This window comes from Phoenix dactylifera, chromosome 7, assembly GCF_009389715.1.
Source record: "Phoenix dactylifera cultivar Barhee BC4 chromosome 7, palm_55x_up_171113_PBpolish2nd_filt_p, whole genome shotgun sequence".
Classification (NCBI taxonomy): domain Eukaryota; kingdom Viridiplantae; phylum Streptophyta; class Magnoliopsida; order Arecales; family Arecaceae; genus Phoenix; species Phoenix dactylifera.
In genome coordinates, this window is record NC_052398.1 from 1,252,152 (window position 1) to 1,274,134 (window position 21,983).

General features: G+C 44.3%; 1 protein-coding gene across 1 annotated transcript; it reads left to right on the plus strand.

Annotated features, from left to right (window-relative positions):
- The first annotated feature begins 10,548 nt into the window (after positions 1 to 10,548).
- Positions 10,549 to 12,209, plus strand: LOC120111418. The gene is made up of 3 exons (XM_039128476.1): positions 10,549 to 10,841; positions 11,117 to 11,225; positions 12,009 to 12,209. Exons 1-3 carry the CDS (start codon positions 10,591 to 10,593, stop codon positions 12,192 to 12,194), a joined length of 546 nt encoding a protein of 181 aa, XP_038984404.1. The 5' UTR covers positions 10,549 to 10,590; the 3' UTR covers positions 12,195 to 12,209.
- The last annotated feature ends 9,774 nt before the right edge of the window (positions 12,210 to 21,983 follow it).

Genomic DNA, 21,983 nt, shown 5'->3' on the forward strand with positions numbered 1-21,983 from the left:
CTTGCAGCCGGCGATCTTAACCATCGACATTGACCTCTTATATAACAACCACCGAAACACGTCATTTCATTGCCCTCATAGACCTAAGTAGTTAGATACAAGATCATAGTATATACCAAGCTTGCGCATGACGATCGTCCAAGTCTATATTTTCCTCGAAAGAACTACAGTACGGTTATAATTTATTCCCATCCATTAACCTTCCTAGCAAAGAGGAAACGGACTAGGGGTTTATTTAGATCATATGTATATCACCTTAATAGAGAACGGGAAAACGGCACGGTTTAGTTCTCGACGTCGGTGAACAAATTCAATATGTACCGTTCATCTGCAGCATATTGAACGTGATGATGGAGCAGCACACATATCTTGGAAGTCACATATTACAGCAAGGGTGCAACACACCTGAACTGGAGCAATTTGCGTATGCCCGTTGAACATACCAAGCATGAGTAGCAGGCATCAAAAGCCTGGCTGTCGGTCGATTCGTTGCTTTTCCTTTTAACGGTTGGTGAACGATTGGTGTCATTATTTATGTACATAGCCCATGTACAACTCATATACATCTAATCAATATAGTTCATACATAGCTTTTATACAGCTAAAAATAGAGAATATCAGCAACCGTTCTTGTTAAATATAGGTGCCGGGGTCCAATAAAAATAAAATGGAAAGTAATGTATAGCTACAGCTATTATACAAAGGATTTTTTGCATGGATACCCTTCTAAATATCAGATTTTGCGTGAATACCCTTCTAAAATTGATATTTGCATGTATACCCTCGTAAAATACTTACTTTGCTATTCTACCCTTTTTTTTTATTCTTAATTTTGCATATATATCCATGCCATCTAATGCCGTTAAAAAATTAACGGTTTCAAATTAAAATAACTAAAATACCCTTAATGGATAGGCAGGCAAATAGAAATTTATATAAGGGTATACAAGCAAATAGTAACTTTACAAGAATATTCATGCAATTTTCTATATTTAGAAGGATATATACACAAAAAAAAATCATAGAAGATGGAAAGAATTTAGATACATTAATTAATGTGATAGCCTTTATAATCCTTTATAACAGTCAACATCAACTAACCAGCTCTTTTGTCTTCCAAAGTAGTACTTAATTATTGTAGAATTCTTAACATTCTTAAAATATCCTCCAAAATTTACCTTTAATTTGAATAGTTATTGCTCCATTTAAGAACATGTACATTGAATAAATAAATATATATGATATAAATTGTAAGAGAGAGTGTTTATCAACCAAACCTATCCTAACAAAATAAAAGGAAAAAAAATAATATACAACTATATTATGTTTTAACAATCAATCTGGGTGATATTTCGTTTTTCTTACCTTCAAATAAAGTATATGATATGTGGTTAGAAACAAAAAAATAAAATTTTAACATAGGTTCATAGTGAAAAATAGAAATGAAATAAATCTAATCTAATTAATTTCCCACTGGAATGGTTCTGATGACTCGTTTGACGAGGATCATCAAAAAAAAAATACTGGTTTTCTGATTTCTGATGCGAGTAGCCACGTTGATCCAGACTTGCCTCATCGGAATCACCACCCGATCCCACCAGCCCTCCATCCCTTCCTCTTCTCCTCCGCCTCTTCTCTCTCTCTCTCTCTCTCGTCTCTAACTAGTTCTCGGCTCTGGGCTTGGCCTCGCGATCCGGGGGGGTGTGGTGGTGGTGGTGGGGGGAGGGGAGAAGCCCACGGGCGGGTGGGGGGGGGTGCGGGGGATGAGGAAGCCGGGCGGGAAGCGGGGGGGGGGGGGGGGCAGTTGTGGTGGAGGTGAAGAAGAGTAAGGTTGTGGTGGAGGTGAAGAAGAGTAAGGGTGGTAATGTCATTTCAAATTTTATTTTTTTTTAATTAATATAAATACGATTTTTTTAAACAGAGCAACCGTTATATTAGGGATATTTATACAATAACAGAGTTTTACGAGGGTATACATGCAAATATCAATTTTGAAAGGGTATTTATACAAAAGCTGATATTTAGAAGGGTATCCATGCAAAAAAATCCTTATACAAAAATGGAAGAGAGTATAATTATGGTTGTTATAGAAAAATGGATATTTGGTGCGACAAATAAGGCTACATCGTGGGGATCCTTCTAATGCCATTTAATGCTATGGTCGTAGCCATCCCAAGCCATACTGTAATTGCCATCTCATGTCATATTGATGTATTCCTTAATAGATTCCATATCATAATAGTATATTTCATAAGAGCTCGTACTCCGTAATAGCAGGAAAGGTCCGCCAAAAACTAACTTCCAAAATTTAAATTCAAATGCAAAGTTAATGGTCACTTCCCTGCAAATTGTTGGGCTGATCAAGGATATGGCTTTGAGAAGTACGAAGCACGAAGAAAAGAGGCCTTTGGTGATGATATCCTTAAGTTGATCTTAAGTAGGAACATACCATATATCAATATCCTTGCAAATTATCATCCCTCTCCATCTTCTTCTTATCCTTTGGTCAACGTTATTGGTGCAGCATCCTGCCGCATGTGATTTGACATGAGATGGTTGAACATTCACGTTCACAACTTTTAAACAAAGTTCTCATCACAGATATTGATGGGAGGCAAAATAGATCATCCAGCGTGGAGCCATCAAATTTCTGCTAAGCAGACCTCAAAGCCGAGCAGGCCAGGCCTCGGTCACGCTGAAAGCCAAGCCGACCTCGAACCTCGTTGCAGACCGAGCCGACCTCGGACTCCGCCGAAGGCTGGGACAACCTCGGCCCGAGGCCTAGCCAACCTCGTCCCTGTCAACCTTGATTCCGTCGAAGATTCCGTAGGTCCTCATAATCTATATCTGGAAAGATATCTCCCGAAACCTCCGCCTGCGGGATTGACCTCCGTGATTCACGCCGTCTCCAGCTAATGACCAGCTGATCACAGCTCGGCTCGAGACTTCAGGTAATGGCCGAGATCCTCACCTTATAAAAATGGGGTAGAAAAAGTCCTTCGGCAAGCCAGAAAAAGCAATACAAAGCAATTCAAAACACTAAAAAACCTCTCCAAAAACTATGCTAATTTAACCATTGGAGGGCCCTCGCCGGAATCCCCGACCAAGGCTTTATACAGGTACCCCGGAGCGCAGGAGGTGGCTCCCTTTCTCCCCTTTTTTCGTCCCGGTCGGCGTCTTCTCACTTCCTCCGGTGTGGTCACCCTCAAGCCAAATTTATTTCCTCCGGCTGCAAGAATGACGCTTCGGCCCGAGCTCGAGGCACTCTGCAGTGTCGACCGCGAGACGAAGAGGCTCCCTCAACTGCAGGAACATGCAATGACGCCCCGACCCGAGCTCGGGGTGCCCTGCAGTATCAACCGCGAGCCGAAAAGGCTCTCTCGACCGCAGGCAATGATGCCCTGGCCCAAGCTCAAGGCGCCCTACAGTGTCAACCGCGAGCCGAAGAGGCTTCCTCAACTGCAGGAACATGCAATGACGCCCCGGCCCGAGCTTGGGGTGCCTTGCAGTGTCGACCACGAGTCGAAGAGGCTCCCTCGACCGCAGGCAATGACGCCTCAACCCGAGCTTGGGGTGCCCTGTAGTGTCGACCGTGAGCCGATGAGGCTCCCTCGACCGCAGGCAATGATGCCTCGGTCCGAGCTCGGGGCGCCCTGCAGTGTCGACCACGAGCTGAAGAGGCTCCCTCGACCGCAGGCAATGATGCCCCAGCCCATGCTCGGGGCGCCTTGCAGTGTCGACCATGAGCCGAAGAGGTTCCCTCTATAGCAGGATCATGCAATGATGCTCCAGCCCGAGCTCGGGGCGCTCTGCAGTGTCACCCGCGAGCAAAAGAGGCTTTCTTGACTGCAAGAACATGCAACGACGCCCCAGCCCGAGCTCGAGGCGCCTTGCTGCGTTGACCACGAGCCGAAGAGGCTCTCTCGGCCTCAGAAAAAATTTGAGGGCGCCTCGACCTTAGTTCGAGCACTCAAGTTAAAGCCTAAAAAGATCTATAAGGCCAAAAAGGCATCAAAACTCACAACGACCTTCTACCTAAAAGATACCCTAGCGAACTACAGTGCGAAAGTTAAACAGGGTCCCGACCTCAGGTTTCACATAAAAGTCCGAAGCAGACCTGATGTCCGACCTCGGCGCTTGAAGTGCGCCAGCGGACGAGCTCGGAAGCAGTGAGCTCTTCATCGACTTTGCAAGACTATGTATTCTATCATCAGATAACGTCTTGAAAGGGAGCGCGTGCACGACATATTGAAGAGCTCCCTCAACCACTTCTGCTTGAAATGACGTGACAGCTTAAACAACCCAAGCTCAGCTCGGGAAGCTCGGCCCGAAGTCGTTAGCTCCAATGATACGAGAGGTGCACCCCACTCGTCACATATACCTTCACGAACATTTGGTCGTAGCATTGGACGATCCACAACTCGACTACTTCCTTCGCTTGAGCCAAAGGACAACTCGAACTCGGAAGTCGGGGGGCAAATGATGGAAGGCAAAATGGATCATCCTACTCCAGTGTGGAACCACCCAATTTCTGCCGAGCAGACCTCAAAGCCGAGCAGGCCAGGCCTCGGTCTTGCTAAGAGCCGGACCACCCTCGAACCCCACCGAAGGCTGAGCCGACCTCGACCAAAGGCCATGTCGACTTCGGACCCTACCGAAGGCCGAGCCGACATCGGCCAGAGGCCAGGCCGACCTCGAACCCCGCCGAAGGCCGAGCTGACCTCACTGCTGTCAACGTTGATCCCGTCGAAGATCCCGCAAGTCCTCGGAATCCATATCTAGAAAGATATCTTCTGAATCCTCTGCCAGCGGGATTGACCTTCGTGATTCACGCCGCTTCCAGCTAATGGCCAGCTGATCACAGCTCGGCCCGAGACTTCATGTAACGGCCGAGACCCTCACCCTATAAAAAGGGGTAGGAAAAGACCTTCGGTAAGCCAGAAAAAGCAATACAAAACAATTCAAAACATTGAGAAACCACTTCAAAAACTCTGCTAATTTAACCATCGGAGGGCCCTTGCCGGAATCCTCGGCCAAGGCTTTGTGCAGGTACCCCGGAGCGCAGGAGGTGGCTCCCTTTCTCCCCTTTCTTCGTCCTGGCCGGCATCTTCTCAGCTTCCTCCAGCATGGTCACCCTCGGCCAGAGGCCAGGCCGACCTCGAACTCTGTCGAAGGCCGAGCCGACCTCGCCTCTGTCAACCTTGGTCTCATCGAAGGTCCCCCAGGTCTTGAGAATCCATATCCAAACAAATCTGGAAAGATATCTCCCAAATCCTCTGCCCGTGGGATTGACCTCCATGATTCACGCTGCCTCCAGCTAATGGCCAGTCGATCACAGCTCGGCCCGAGACTTCATGTAACGGCCGAGACCCTCACCCTTTAAAAAGGGGTAGAGAAAGGCCTTCGGTAAGCCAGAAAAAGCAATACAAAGCAATTCAAAACACTAAGAAACCTCTCCAAAAACTATGCTAATTTAACCATTGGAGGGCTCTCGCCGGAATCCCCAGCCAAGGCTTTGTGCAGGTACTCCAGAGCGCAGGAGGTGGCTCCCTTTCTCTCTTTTCTTCGTCCCGACTGGCGTCTTCTCGCTTCCTCCGACATGGTCACCCTCGGCCAAAGGCCAGGCTGACCTTGGACCCACTGAAGGCCGAGACAACCTTGGCTAGAGGCCAGGCCGACCTCGGACTCCGCCGAAGGCCGAGCCAACCTCGCCCCTGTCAACCTTGGTCTCGTCGAAGATCCCGCAGGTCTTGAGAATCTATATCCAAACAAATCTGAAAAGATATCTCCCGAATCCTCCGCCCGCGGGATTGACCTCCGTAATTTACGCGGCCTCTAGCTAATGGCCAGTTGATTACAGCTCGGCGCGAGATTTCAGGTAACGGCCGAGACCCTCACCTTATAAAAAGGGTAGGGGAAGCCCCAAAAGGAACCAGGAAAGGCACTCAGAATTTTTTTTTTTCTAAACTCTGGATCAACTCTAACTTAGCCATCGGAGGGCCTTCGCCAGAATCCCCGGCCAAAACTTTGTGCAGGTATCCCGGAGCGCAATAGGTGGCTTCCTTTCTCCATCCCGACCGGTGGCTTCCTCCAGCATGGTCACCCTCAGGGCAAATTGCAACCACAACAGATATATAAAATAATAATAGTAATGATTAATAATAATGATAAGTGATGAGAGATAAGCACGCCACTCATGCCATCCTTCCATAGTGAATATAGTATATAGATTTTGCAGCATTGTCATGCATGCGGCATACCTAGCAACGAATATCTGAGCCCAGCATTGAACACATGGTTAGGCTAATGTAGTGACCAGGAACAGGTTGACCCTGAAACAGGTCTATCATAGGCCTAGCCCAAAGACTCGTACATTTCTCTAGGTTGGCAAGAGAAATTGTGCCTGATGCAAACGAGAGACAAACATAGACCACTTGTTTAGCAATTTTGGTTTTTTTCGTTTCAACATATATATATATATCTCTCTTCTCATCCATATTCACTCAATTATATTTAAATATTTTTTTATTATTTATTTTTGGTCGATTTTTATTTATAACATCCTTCTATATGTATATAAGTTAAAAATTATAATTTTAAACTTCGCAATGCTTAGTTACTTAAATAAATTTAAAGATTTTCAATAGAAATCAAACTTAAGGTGGCTTTTTTTTGTTTTATTTATTTTTAGTAATTTATATTTAATTATGGATTATTATATGTTAGTTGAAAAAAAGAGAGCTAAATATTCGACTCAAATTGCAAATCTGATCGGACCTATTTGATTTGAACCAACCCTAAAATTTCGGATCGGATCTGAATCACTAATGAACCCGATCCGATCAGCTGATTGGTTGGATCCGTGGTCCCAAATTACGATCAGAATAAGAGACCGGCCCCTCCCTCTCCCCTTCTTTTTTAAATCCAGTCTGTTTCCGCCTCGGCTGTGGTGATTGGCGGTGGGCAAGCGTCTCGCGTGCGCCAAACGCAGAATGATTGCCCAGGGGTGCTGCCATTCCCTGCCGCTCCTCCTCCTCTCCTTCTCCCCTGCTGCACCACCACTCTCGTCAGGTCTGTTTGGTTCTCTGTCTCTGTCTATCCTAATAAATTTGCAAGAGCGACAAAGTAGAGAAGACCAGTTGGGTGCGCTCCCTGAGGCCGATATGGTTAGCCTTCGGGGTCTCCTCGCCACTCACCACTCAATCTTGCGGCAACATGAGATCTTCTGGAGGCAAAAATCCAGAATTCAATGGGTCAGAGAGGGTGATCGAAATACTAGTTTCTTTCACCGCTCTACGATTATCAGGAGGCAGAGGAACATGATTCGATCCTTGCGGGATGAGCAGGGGCACCGGGTTGAAGGCGATTCGGCCATCACCCATATCCTGCTTGATTTCTTTCGCTCTCGTTGGACGGAGGATTGTGAGTCCGATCCTGCCGGTCAGCTCCCGAGGGCAGCTTCCCAAATCAATACGACTGAGAACGCTATGTTGGTTCGTCCAGTGACGGAGGGGGAGGTGCGTGAGGCTATCTGGGCACTGGGTGCGGATAGGGCCCCTGGTCCAGATGGTTTCCCACCTTTCTTTTTCCGGAGATACTGGGGTATCGTTCGGACTGCAGTTGTGGAAGCGGTCTTGTGTTTTTTCAATCAGGCAGGTATGCCCGACGATTGGAAAGCCACATTTGTCACGCTTATACCAAAGCGTCAGGACGCGGCCGAGCCGAGTCATTTTAGGCCGATCAGCTTGTGTAATACTTTATACAAAGTTGTCGCAAGAATATTGATGGATCGAATGAAGCCCCTCCTCTCCGGCATTATCTATCAGGAGCAGGGTGCTTTTGTGAGGGGTCGGAGTATCTCCGATAACGTTATGGTGGCCCAGGAGATGATGTGGGATCTTCGACGGGCCTCGCAGCGGCGGAGTTTGATGGCCGTCAAGCTAGATATGGAACGAGCTTATGATAGAATCAGGTGGAGTTTTCTTAGGCTAGCTTTGGAGAGCCTGGGGTTCCATGAGACTTGGATTGGGTGGGTTCTGGGGTGTGTCCGGGGACCGAGGTTCTCTATCTTGGTCAATGGCTCCCCATCTCCTTTCTTCAGTTCTACTATGGGGCTTCGGCAGGGATGCCCGTTATCTCCGTATCTATTTATTATTTGCTCTGATGTCTTGTCTCGGGCATTGCGGGCTGCGTGTGCCGCCGGTGAGTTGGGGGCCTATGTCCCAGCTCCGGGGGCCCAGCCGATATCACACTTACTATTTGCCGATGACTGTCTCCTCCTGACCCGGGCTCGCGTAGCTGATGCTCAGGCTATCAGGAGGGTGGTGGGTGCCTATTGCACGGTATCCGGTCAGAGAGTTAATGGCCAGAAATCCTCCATCTCTTTTAGCCCTAGCACACCACTCAGGGTTCGACGGGGGATTCGGAGGATTCTGGAGATGCCTGAGCAGGATGGGACCTGGACCTATCTGGGTGTTCCGATCTCGGGCAGGAGATTGCGAGTTTCTGAGTGCACCGGGATGGTGCAGCGGGTTCAGAGCAGACTAGAGGGCTGGCGGGCAGCGTCCCTGTCTATGATGGGCAGAGTCATGCTGATTCGAGCTGTTCTGGGCTCCATGCCCATTTATCTTATGGCAAATACGGTGGTGCCAAGGTCTGTCTTATTGAAGATTGAGCGACTTCTTCGGGGCTTCTTATGGGGCTCACATGGAGGGGGTCGTGGGGTGCACATGGTGGCATGGGAGCGCATCTGCCTTCCCCTCAGAGAGGGTGGTCTAGGGGTGGTGTCTCTCCTAGAGAGACGAGAGCTACTTCTTGCCCAGCATGCTTCCCGTCTTATCCTGGAGCCGCAGGGGCTCTGGAGCCGGATTATGACTATCCGTTATGGGGGGCAAGCCCGGAGGGCTGGGCCCGAGGAGGGCGGAGATGCTCCTTTCTATGGCGTGAGATAGCGACGTACTTGCCATTGGTGTCGAGTCACACCCGATGGCTGATAGGCGACGGACGTAGCATCGACGTAGCTGGAGACCCATGGGTCGACGGCCTCCCGCTGCGACTTTGGCCGACTATGGTTAGTGTCGAGGCTGGGGTGGGTCTGCAGGTTTGTGATCTCATGACCCCCGGGGTGGCTGGTTGGGATGAGACTCAGTTGGCCCGTTTGTTCGGGCAGTTTTTGGCAGAGCGGGTTCGCTCACTACCGTTACCACAGAGTGGCGGACCAGATGTACGTGTGTGGGGTTCCTCGACCAGATCCAGGGTCAGGATGGGCGATCTCTTCCATATCCTGCGGCAGGATTATGAGCCTGGCCCGGATTTTGCCTGGATCTGGCGATTGGGGCTCCACCCGAGGGTCGCGTTGTTCCTCTGGAAGGTGGCCTGGGACCGTCTTCCTACGAGAGCTGTACTCGCAGGTCGAGGAGTGAGGATCCCATCGGTGTGTGGGGCTTGTGGTGTGGCCGAGACGGTGGACCATGCCCTGTTTCGGTGCACATGGGCTAGGGGCACTTGGCGGTTGGCAGGGGTTCCACCGGTGGTATGGCGATGTAGGGACCTGTTCTTACAGGCCATGCGTCAGGGTTCGGAGTCCTTGGTGCTGCGTCAGGGTTCGGAGTCCTTGGTGCTGCGTCAGGAGGCTGTCCGAGCTACCTGTATTGCCTACCAAATCTGGTTGGCCAGGAATGCTCGTACTTTCAGCGAACGACGTATGTCGCCGCGATTTGTTGTCGAGAGTGCCCGCGCTCAGGCGGCGGAGCTGTGTTACACTATCCCTGTTGGAGGGACCTTGATAGCTCGGGACACCTGGGGTTCCCACTCTGCTTCGGCAGTCTCTCGTACGGTGTTTTTCACCTGGGAGCCCCCACCCCCGAGTTTCCTCAAGGTCAACTTTGATGGGTCTGTTTTGGATGGTGGCACGCGGGGAGGCGCGGGTTTTGTTATCCGGGACCCGTGTGCCAGGGTTGTGGCTGCCGGTGGCAGTCAGTTATTTGACACTTCAGTTCCCAGCGCGGAGCTGACAGCAGCCTGGGCAGGCCTTCGCCATGCCCGGTGTGTCTTACGGGCCAGGTCCATTATCCTGGAGGGTGACTCAGCCACCATTGTCAGTTGGATCCAGGGGGGTCCAAGGCGTGGCGGGTGTGACCATCCCTTGCTCCGTGACATTTGGGTTATGGCGAGGGATGGATGGGCCTTTCGGGCCAAGCATATTTACCGTGAAGGTAATGCTGCTGCGGATTGGGTAGCTGCGTATGTAGCTTCTCACTCCGGAAGCACCTTATGGAGTGGCGATGGGGAGATGCCTCTGGCACTCCGAGGTATTTTATTTTCTGACTTTATTGGGTGTATCCGGTCTCGTCAGGTCTGATCCACCCGCATTAGCAAAAAAAAAAAAAAAAAAAAAAAAAGAAAAAAAAAAGAAGCAACAAAGAAAAGTGAGGGAGAGAGAGTCGGGACTCCGTAAGAAAGAAAAGAATCAAGAAATTAACATTTATCCATGCAAGGTTCTTTCTTTTGCCCTAGAAACTAATAACTAAGTTCCAACCAGGGATCACGCATACGCTGCCCCCCCCCAGCAACATCTCCCGGACCGACCGGATGAATTGGGACTCGAGGAGGAGACGGAGATGTGAAACGGTGACCAAGGCCGAGAACCCGGGAGGGGACGAACTGGGTGCCAGGACGAGGACGGCTTATCTGTCCGCGCGACGCAAGGAGAGGATCGAGCTCCCCGACTACGGGGGCCCCATCACGTTCAGCGATTTCGTCAACCACCCTTCCGGCGTGGAAGCGCTCCTGAACACGCGAGCCTTGCACAGCTTTCGGCCCTTGGATTCCAACACCTACAGGTGCTCTTCTGCCTGCCTGCCTGCCTGCCTGCCTGCCTGCCTGCCTGCCCCATTGATTGATTGATTGATTGATTGATTGATGATGACACGCTCCACCCATCACATCCACACATAGCATCGGATCTTGAGATTGGTTCAGCGTATGCACTTGTCTGCAATGGATTAACTCATGGATGTTTTGTCTGCTCTAAAGCTCCTCGGCTATGCACGAGTAGAATAGAAGCAGGCGCTCTTGCAGTACTAATCTGCTGCCTGCCTGCCCGTCCTGTACACAGGTGCACCTTGCAAAAGATCCAGTTCCTCAAGTTTGAAGTGGCCCCCGTGCTAGACTTACGCGTGACCCCGACAAGAGAAGGCTGCACGGTCGAGATGGTGGATTGCAGGGTAAGTTCCGCCCAGTCTGATTTGGAGGCACATGATTAAACTGCTCCACAGACAAGGTAACCTGCCACTGCACCTGCTGGGACCTTTTAGTTTCGATTCGCAGAATCATCAACCTTAGTTCAGACTTCTCCTGTCTTGTCCTAATTCCTAAGCCATAAAATTCAAAGGAAAGAGATAGCAAGAATGATCTATACATTAAAGCCTTATACCGGCACCGCTGCACAAGCAAGCAAAATCTGATATTTCGTCATCCAAAAGAGCAATGCATCCTTGAAGTCAAATTCCATATAACATCATGACATATTCCATACAGGGCCGGCCCAACTCTTAGGCAACTGAGGCGGTCGCCTGAGGCCCCGGCCCAAAGAAAGCCCACCGCAGGAAATGTATCAAAGACAAAATGGAAAAAAAAAAGCCCCCTGTGAATTCGCCTTAGGCTGGCCCATTGTAGGGAAGGCCTCAAAGACAAAACGGCCTTAGGCCCCCAAATACATTGGGCCGCTCCTGATTCCATAAAAAAGTGAATGGAATGCACTGCAAAAAAGTAAAAAAAAAAAAAGGGTTTTGAGGGATGGAATCAATCCACCTATAGCAATGCATATGCAAACAAATGAAATGCCTTCATATTAAGGTTGTTTTGATTTTGAAATATTGTCACATATCAATTTGAAATTTAATTTGAGAGCTTGTGAAAGGCCTTGACTGCATCGCTCTAAGCTTTATCTCTTAATGTTTTCAATTTTTTATTTAAAGTTTTTAATCTTATCTTTCTATTTTTCACAGTTTGAGGGTTCTGAAACAGTAGAGCAGCAAAATCATGCTTTTTCAGGTACATCCAGCCATTGTCATACTGTGATTTCTCAGCCAAATATTTATATGGGAAAGGAGATGGTATTATCACGATCAAAATTTTCCTTAACTTTGATGTTCATGTTTCACTTACCTTTCCAACTTACTGCTGCTGACTAATTTGAAGTTTGCTCTTCAATAGTTCTAATGCCTCGATTTGTATATCAAACTTTTTGTTTTGTATCATGCAATAAAAAATGATTTAGCAGGATTCATGATCACCAACCAACCTAATGTCAACCCTACCATAGCTTTTGCCAATATTTTTGCCTGGCTTATCCTATTGCTTCTCCAGCTTAATAGTTTGCTAGGTCATCGGAGCAACCACAAGCATGAAATAATGCCCCAACTTGCAATATATCTATTCTTGAGTATGATGCCTACATACCCCAAGGATTACTTAGTGGACATGTAATGTAGTCTCAGGACTCCATCTTAGACATAGTTTATGTTTTTTGTTGTTTCTGTGTTTTCCAGCTAAAGCCATGTTTAGGCTTGGATTTTCAGTCGAGTCATGTATTAGTATTGTCAAGCAAAAAAGGTTTACCTAGGTGTGATAAAAAGCTTAACCCAACTCCAAACCACCACACTTAATTGCTTGAGCTTTAGCCTTTCTTCAATGCTCATGGCCATCACTCATTTTTAGGAACGGAGGAGGATGGATGATAGTTTTGAAAATAGAATTGTGCATGTATGGAAGGAGGAAAGTTAGAAAAGAGAAAAAAAATGCAAAAATCTGCAGAAAACAACATAGAAAAAAATACTGTTCACGAAACAGTAACTCGACCCGGTTACTATTCACAGAACAGTAACTTGGCCTATAAAAAGAGAGGACAACAGCCAAAGGAAAAAAAAAGAGAAGAAAAAACCATAGAAAGGTGAGTGCCACCGTGGGCGAAGTCCTGAGAGACTTTTTTTTCCACTTTCATTCTACTTCTTGATCTATTTCTTCTTGGAGCCACCTTCTTGACCCCGTCATCCTTCATCTCGGTATCTTGGTGGAGCACGGCCTAAATATTCTCATTGGATTGGAGAGATCAAACTTGCAAAGGTAATTATCCGACTAATTCTATCACCATCTTTTGCCCAGGCCTCGTTTCTTCATCCATCAATCATTATCTCCACCCATCATTATTACCATCATTGCCATCTATCACATCTTTGGAACCTGAGTTTACTGGCAATATTTTTTTTGTTGTTCTGTTGTAGTTATTTTCAGTTTGCTGCACTAGTTATATTTCATTGATTAGGCTTCATTAATAAGATATCTATATTATTCTGTTTTGCGTTCGCATACATCTATGATGTTCTTTTGGGATGATGAGTATTTGCTGAAGTGTCCAATCAATCGCACCATAATTGATTATTATGAAATCAATCTACACCTGTAGTAATCGATTATAGGTTGCACTAACATGCTACAACATTTACTTCTTCTCTAACTTGTCGGTATGCTAGCTCATTAGAGCAACTACATGCATGAAATAATGCCTCTACTTGCACTGTCTCTATTCTCAAGCATAATGCCTACATACCTTGAGGATAACTTAGTGGATATGCTTTTTTTTTGCTAGAATGTTCATTCATAATGGATAGCAAAAAATAGTCAAAGAGGAACTCCCTTATCATTATCCATTTTTTACACAAGAATAAAAGCCATAATTATTAGAGTTGTGGCTCTAGAGGGAATTGGAAGAACTGATTGATGAGAAATGTAAAGGGATCATAACTATCTTAGCTCACATCTATTTGAAGCCACCTGCACATGATAGGTATTGCCGCTATAACTTAATCCGGTAGTGGGAAGGCTCGGTCAGCACTCTAGTGGGATAACGGTTTACGGTTTACTGTTTTGTATGCTAAATAAGAAAAAAAAAATTGTTGGATTGGTTGACTCCGAAAAAAATAAAGAGAGTATAAAAAATACTATATTCTCGTACTTGGTATCAAGTCTTTCTTCTATGGATAAAGAGTCTTTCTCTTCCTGAACTCGGCTCTGTTTTAATGAAGAGATATTTGAATTTTGCTCATCCGGATCAACTCAAAAATTTGAATCTGAATAAAACTGCAATGTGTCACTTCTGATGCCAAGGATTGCCACCTATATGAGAAGCTTGATAATACTTTTAGTCTACGCCAATAACCTCACAAATGAAACCCTTAAAAGTTCAAATGTCATATTGATTGCGTATTTTGAGCAATCAAAGTTGTGCATTATACTCAGTGCACATGTTAAAACATGTACATGAGCATGCACCCAAATATATATGCACATACTATTGTCCGGAAGAGAGAGTCACATCTGTAACTGCAAATGGTTACGTCAGTTAAGTCTCACAAATAAAATGAATAGCCGTTTATGATTATGTTAAACAGAAGGATTTTTTACATAAACTAACTATGATTTGTTATTTTAGTTTAGACGACAAAAATACCAACAAATATAAGTAGACAACACTTGATCGTCTCACACGTATTGTTAAATTGGATTGTGGTCGTCATCATTTGACTTTACAATTCGAAACGAAACAACAGGCTCGTAACACAAAGATGTAATTCTAGTGAAAATATATTTTATGATTTGCTGATAAAGTCACTATGTTTTTCTGTCTTATGGTAGCCCTTCTGTGCAAGTTAATCACGTTTAGCCATATGCATGGTGTTGTGGTTGAAATCTGGCCTGAGGGTGACCACGCCGGAGGAGTCGGGAGAGCCGCCGGCCAGGACGGAGAAAGGATGGCACCTCCTATGCTTCGGGGACCCTGCACAAAGTCTCACTGGGCATTCCGGTGAGGACCCTCCGATGCTTAATTTAGAGTGGATGTTAAGTGGGTCCCCAAGTCTCCAGGCGTTACCTGATGTGAGCTATTTATAGTCCCTGCAAAGGTGCCCAGATGGTGGAGGTATGGCCCGTCCTCATCATAGGAGGATATGGCTTTAGCTAGGTGGCATGCAGTCAAGGCTTGCTTGAAGCACACGATTTGGGCAGTCCTTGTGGACAACATGGCGTTGACATGTGTGGCAGGATATGGCCCCTGACAGTAAGCATAGCTGGGGCAACAAAGCATGACCTCTAGTTGACAGGTGTGACCGAGCATGACCCTTGATAGGTGGGATCGGGTATGGCTCTAGGTATGCCGTGATATGACCAGTAAGCAAGGCATGGTGTGGTGAGGTTGTGATATGCAGCCGCCTGCGCGAGTATGGACGCGCGCGTGGTTGCGGCCGCGGGTGAGGTTGGGGAGGTTCGGAGGCCGCGACATATGTTTGACGAGGTCAGCTCGGTAAGCACTGAGGTCAGTGTTGAGGAGAAGAGGGGGTCCCGGACTTAGTCCCACATCGATTGAGTAGTGCAAAGGATTGTGCCTTATAAGGAGGAGCACACCCCTTTCCCTCGAGAGGCGCCTTTTAAAGAACAAAGCTGAGGGGAATATTGCCTTCAAAAGCGGCGCACATGCGTCCTTCCCCAAAGTGGACAATACCTCGCGTCGGGACGCAACCCTTTTTTCTGCTCTAACAGATGGTGCGGTGAGCGTGGACTCCCCCATAACCCTGTAAAAAACCTTTGGGTCAGCACGAATCCTTTCCACTAGGGGAGCTAGTGTTGGAGAGAAGAGGGGGCCTCGAACTTATTCCTACATCGGTTGAGTAGTGAAAAGGATTGTGCCTTATAAGGAGAGGCACACCCCCTTTCCTCGAGAGATGCCTTTTAAATGACAAAGCCGTGAGGAGATCACCTTCAAAGACTGCGCACGTATGTCCTTTTCTAAAGCGGACAATATTTCGTGCCGAGACGCAACCCTTTTTTCTGCTCTAACACATGGCACATGGCTTTCTTTTTGCCATGATGCATGGTTGGTATTATTTCATTTTAGCATTTAGCTAATGACGCAAGAGGATCCAGGGACAATTTAGAGTCCACCTGAGTTGCTTTTTGATATGTTCTTCAAAAAAGCCCTGGCATAGAATTTTTAGCCATAGATATGTACAATGCATATGAGAGAGAAGCATGAATAGCTACAAATTTTGTATTTCTTATAAATTTATTTATGTGACGTGTGCTCTCCTTAAGGAGACATCTTAATATACATGTAGTGCATGTATTTCTATGTGCATCTCATGCGAGGACAATCCACTAACCGGAGAGCCTCCGTAATCGGTTGATTTGCTAAAGTATCAAGCATGGGCTCTAATGCATCAAAAAGGGCTTCCTGATTTCCATTGGAAGTGAATAGATCGTGAGAGAGAAGAAGATAAAATGAATAAATATGCAGCCAGACTTGTAAGATATTTTTGTACATTTGAATATAAAGAGATAAAGTGTGTAAGAATAAATCTCCATAACGATGATTAGTTGGAGGAGAGAGACATTGAATCATAAACTTTACAACATATTAGACTTTCACTCCTCCAACTTCTGGCGGTGTGAGAAAACGAGTCAAATCTTCACTTGTCAGAGATTTGGTTGAGCAGCTTATTGATATTAGGTATATCATGGAGCCGGGCAGACCCCACTTCCAAGATTTCAAATGGATCTGGATAGAAGTCACCAGGCCTGATTCAAGAAGCGATCCCTTGTCTCCAAGTCCTCTTCTGCCTGCAGATGTTTCTTGAGATCTCACTTCAAACATGTTAGTCTCCGCGACGATGATCACAAGCTGCTTGGCAATAGATTCACCTGTCTCCATTGGTTGGCAGAAAAAGAATAGAGAAAAATGATTAATGAAAAAAGAGAGAAGCCTATTGAGTTTTAAAAGAAAAGAGACGAAAAAGTAGCATTTTATAGACATACGATTATTATATTTTATAAAAAAATTCATAAAAGATATAAAAAAACTACTTTTCTACCGATTAAGAATTAGAGTTCATTTTTTCCCCCAAAAGTATCCTTAAGTAATCAAAATCCATGAATAATGTATTTTTCTTGATTAAAAATATAATAGGTATTTCATATAACTTTTTCAGAAAAGTAAATGCTTAACCAAATATAAGCTACCACCGAACGTGTCACTTTCTATAATCAACTAAACACACCAAATCTATTTTGTACGCATCATATTTCTAAGAATCACTTTTCTAGAAAAAATATTCTAGCAATGGAATTTTTTTTCTATGAACTAAATAAGTCCTTATTGTCTTGTTGTTCGTATTGGCATCGATCCAACATATGGCTCCAAGATTGGCTCAGCTCTTGATTACTTGAGATGTCAATAGTGCCATCATGTGTCTCTACCCACGCCTCCAACCAAAAAAATTCAGGTGTGCATAGTTAACCATGCCAACCTGCTCTATTAGTCATTGCCTTTGCTGTTCCACCGACTTGTGCATGTTGGATTTCTTGTACGTGTTGTCTTCTATTGGTGAGTAGGTGTATTCGAGTTCCAAATGATGGTGTCTACCAGTTTGATTTGTATTATGACTATGAGCCTGTTTGGAATATAATTGGACTGAAAATCTTGTAGGATTTATGAATTGGACTGTCTATTTAAACATATCCCTGTATTAACCAAACTCCACCTAGCCCAAATTCTTTGGAGAGAAAAAAAGTTCTCCAATTTTTTTTTTTTGCTTGCCATTCAAAGACAAAGATTTGGGCTAGATTTGGATATGCTCTTAGAAAATGAAAGCTAGGTGGCTCAACAAGACTGATTCCTACAGAATTTTCACTCCAATTCAGTAGGAACATCCCAATGGATCTTTAATATGATACGGTATATTGCATCACTCTTTACATTAAATTGGCATGAACCCTTCTAGGGTTGCATGTTGAATTTCGGGCAAACATTTCCAAAAAACATGATAATTCCGTCCATTTACCATGCACCGTAGTGTTTTTTGTTTGTATGTTTGTTTTTTGGATAAGAACAACGAAGTATATTGATCCCATTCTTTGTGACTGTTTAGGTCAATATATTGATCAAATTTTGAGATAAACAATTTCCTAAGTGCCCATGTTTGGTAACTGCATATCTTGGTTTTGTCATTTTTTTTTCTTTCTTATCAAGATAAAAGACGACTCAAGAGATTAAGGCACTTCACGACTCTCGTAAAGTGTACATGAATGATCATCTTATTAGATGGTAAGAAAGGATTGGCTCAATTCATAAATTTATCATCAAACACAATAGATCGATTAATTTTAAAGCTGTCAAATTAATAGTTATAGACCTGATGCACTTTGTGTATAATTTCTGAGCATCAATATTTTTTATTTATAAATATGAGAGCAGGAAGGAGGAGAGACGTGCCATATAAATAGACCATTGTGGCCATAGAGCTTAATGTTATTGAAAATGAGTTATGTGCACGTGTGTGCACATGGAGAAGACGTGTGACAGTGCAAGGAACTAGCCAAACCGTTGCTCGAATGAGGGCCATCCGCATTTCTATATAAGGGCAACACCTCTCTTCAGTTTACATTCTTTATTCATTTGCTCCTCTGCCCGAATGCTCAAGTGTCTAAGCTTTCGGGTGGTGCTTCGGCAAAAGGTATAATGGTTCTTAAACAAGACTTCCACTGAAGGACAAGTTATTAACTATAGTATTATCATCGAAAATATTAACCTTAGTATTAGATTATTAACGATTGGTCACGCCTTTGTAACCAAAATCAGGCGTTGCTAGATTATGGTCTTGTAGTAGAACTCTTCTTTCCTACGAGCCTAGTTAGGCATCTTTTTTTTTTTTCTTTTTTCCTTCCGTATATTATTTCTTCTATAAATTAAACGGGTGGCAAAAAATCAGAAATATTTTTTTAATTGTTTGTCATATGTCTTATAAAATGAACAAGAAATATAGAGTTAGGTGTCCAAATAAAACCAGAGAAAAGAAGAAAAATTAAAAAGTCTGATCATATGCCCTAATTCGAAGGGTTCTTTTGAAAGTTTTTGAAAGAGGAAGGTTAAATTTTCAAAGGTGTTGGCCCTTGCTTTGACTCTCTCTCTCTCTCTCTCTCTCTCTATATATATATATATATATATATATATATATATATATATATATATATATATATATCCTTTGTTTCGGAAGGAGTTAACTTTGTCTATTTAAGGGCATAAATCCTTTGTTCCAGAAGGAGCTGACTTTGTCTATTTAGGGACTTGGGCTCTGACTATATCACAACTATAGATCTCACCTAAAATGACAAGCCGGAAGGTATGATTTAGATTCTTTGATCCTATATAAGTACCCAAGATTTATCCAACGAATAATCGATGTGAGACTAAACACACGTCTGCACAGGTCCTCACATACTCTTCCTGTTTAAGTCTTCGTCAATCTAAGAGTTTAAATCCATTCAAATGTAATCATAAACACCATGATCGGCTCATGGTCAGCCCCAAGGGTTCAAATCCATTTAAATCTAATCACAAGCACCATGATCAGCTCGTGGTCAGCCCCAAGGGTTCAAATTTATTTAAATTTAATCAATCGGCTTGTGGTCAGCCTCAATAGATCTGTGCTGCAGTATCTCCTAGTTCACATAGGTATGAGCCTGGTTCGCTCTGATATCATTTATCACAATCAAGGATCTCACTCAAAATGACTAGCTGGAAGATATTATTTAGATTTCTTGATCCTATATAAATATCCAAGATCTATCCAACGAATGACCAATGTGGGATTAAACACACATCCACACGGGTACTTACAGACTAGATGGTGGTTGAGTATGTAGAAGGTTGGAAATAGCCCCTCCTATCTTAAAAATAATAATAATAAAAAACCGTGAGCTTGCCCTACCATAAATTGCATAAATCTTTCTAATCACTTGAATTAAGCCTTAAATAGTTTATAACTCCAGTTCCTAAAAGAGAAAAAAAACTAGTTTATAACTCACCACACAATTGCCACTATTCTATGGCCTACCTTGACCAGTTTATAGCTTACTGTACTATTATGACCATTCTAGATGCGTAGGCTAGATTTTAGAATCTATCCGGTCCATAATGATTCATTGGATTGGAGATTAAATCCAACGAACTCATTTATAAGTAGATTGGTTATGAATAATATACATTTAACTTGAAGAGATCAAACTCACTTCCAAACCCATTTATTTTAGATAGGATTTTTCTTTTTTTTTGTATCAGAAAACTAATGAACATTTTGAGATGGTAATTATTTTAACTTCAAATTAGGTGATTCGAAAATCTTAGATGCACAGCTAGCTCCCAGTCCTCTTTCTTCAGCCCCAGCAATTAAGATTTCCACTGCATAAAGCTTCCGGAATTCATTCTTCTAAAAGCATTTATCTTCAAGAAAAGTGTCCTTGAGATTTACATTTCAGCCTCGAAGAATCCTTTAGGATTTATTGTTCTCGCTCTCAAGATGGTGGAGATTGAAGTATTAAGATGACAGTTCGCAAGTTGTCTTTCATGTGTTCCATGTTATGTGTTCGATTTAGGCCTTGATTATTGGTTGGTTGCAAGTGCAATTTTTTCCTGCTATTTGGAGATGGCTGCCAGTCAAGGTTCGGCACAGGCTAGCAATCCCATGGCTGCACATTTCTCTCCCTAGGTCCTGTTTGAAATGTTCCAGCTGGATCTGGTACACAGGCTAGCAGTCTCATGGCTACATAGTTTTCTGCCTGTTTGAGAAGTTTCAGTCGGATCGGGTGGGATCATTCTAGAATAAGAGCTCAGGGATGGGAGAGAGGGATTGAGCAGGAGAGGGAAAGGCCTGCTCGTTGCGATGTCGAAACTGACCCTGCAACCCCGTGCTCTCCTTCTGACTACCGCTCCCTCCCTCTGCTACACTCGTGCTCCTTTTGGGGAAACCGAGAACTTCTCAAACACGCTGTCCATCCAAGAGCAATATGAGCAGCCGTTGTACCAAAAAAAAACACACGGACACACCGTCAACCGGAGCCAGGCCTGCCTTTTGTTAGCATGGGATACATGTCTGAGTCCGAGGGATTAAGACATTAAATTTGTTTAGGACAAAATAAGATGACGAAGAGTGATGTCTGCAATGAGCAAAGCGATGCCTGCGAAGTACAGCATCCGCTGAGGGCTTAAAAGCATCACACCATGAGAAACATTGACTGTTATCTCTTGGCTTAATTATTTGGAAAGTTCCCTGCACCCTCCCTTTGAGTAGTCTTGAAGCCTCTCTTCCGACCATTTCCAAATGTCTCGAACAGACGTGTTTCTTCAAGGTAATCTCAGCCAGTTTGGCCGTGTCTACCAATCAGCACGTTACTTGAAGCTTTTTCAATCCAATTGGCGCAGATTCTTGAAGCTGAGCGCGAGTCGTCTCCTTTTTGAGGCCCTAATTGGTCTCTTTCTGCTACCAAAATGATTAAAAAAAGAATCCCAACATGACATTCAGGGCGGTGCAGATGATGCGTTGCTATTTTAAAAGCTACAAGACCTTCCACACGTGTGTTTTTGTAGCATTAGTTTAGAGAACCAGAGACAGTGCTACAACTACAAATAAACCTCACTGTTCCATATCATTGACTTTTTTTTTTCAAGAAAGAGATGTTATCACCACAACAACTGAAAACGCTAGATTAAAAATGAAATAGAATCCATAGAACAATTTGATTACAATGGAAGAAACAAGCCTTGAGACAAGGACGACTAACGAAACTGCTGCAGCATTAGCAAGACTGGGAAATACCGGTCACCCTGGCAACGGTAACCCTAGTTTTACCAGGAAACAAATGAAAAGAGAACCTAAATCCTTAGCCAAAAAACAAAAAAGAGAACCTAATTACTTCCCAGTTTGCTTTATATGGTTGCTCAGTAGTGTGCCTTATCTTTTTGTACACTCACTAGAACTGGATTCTAATTCTGAAGGCTTTAAAACCCGACTGAATACCAAGTTTTTAATTGGAGTCGAAAAAGTATTTACAAGCTTCTCTAGTAAAATAACAAATAAACAATGACAGACTAATGAAGA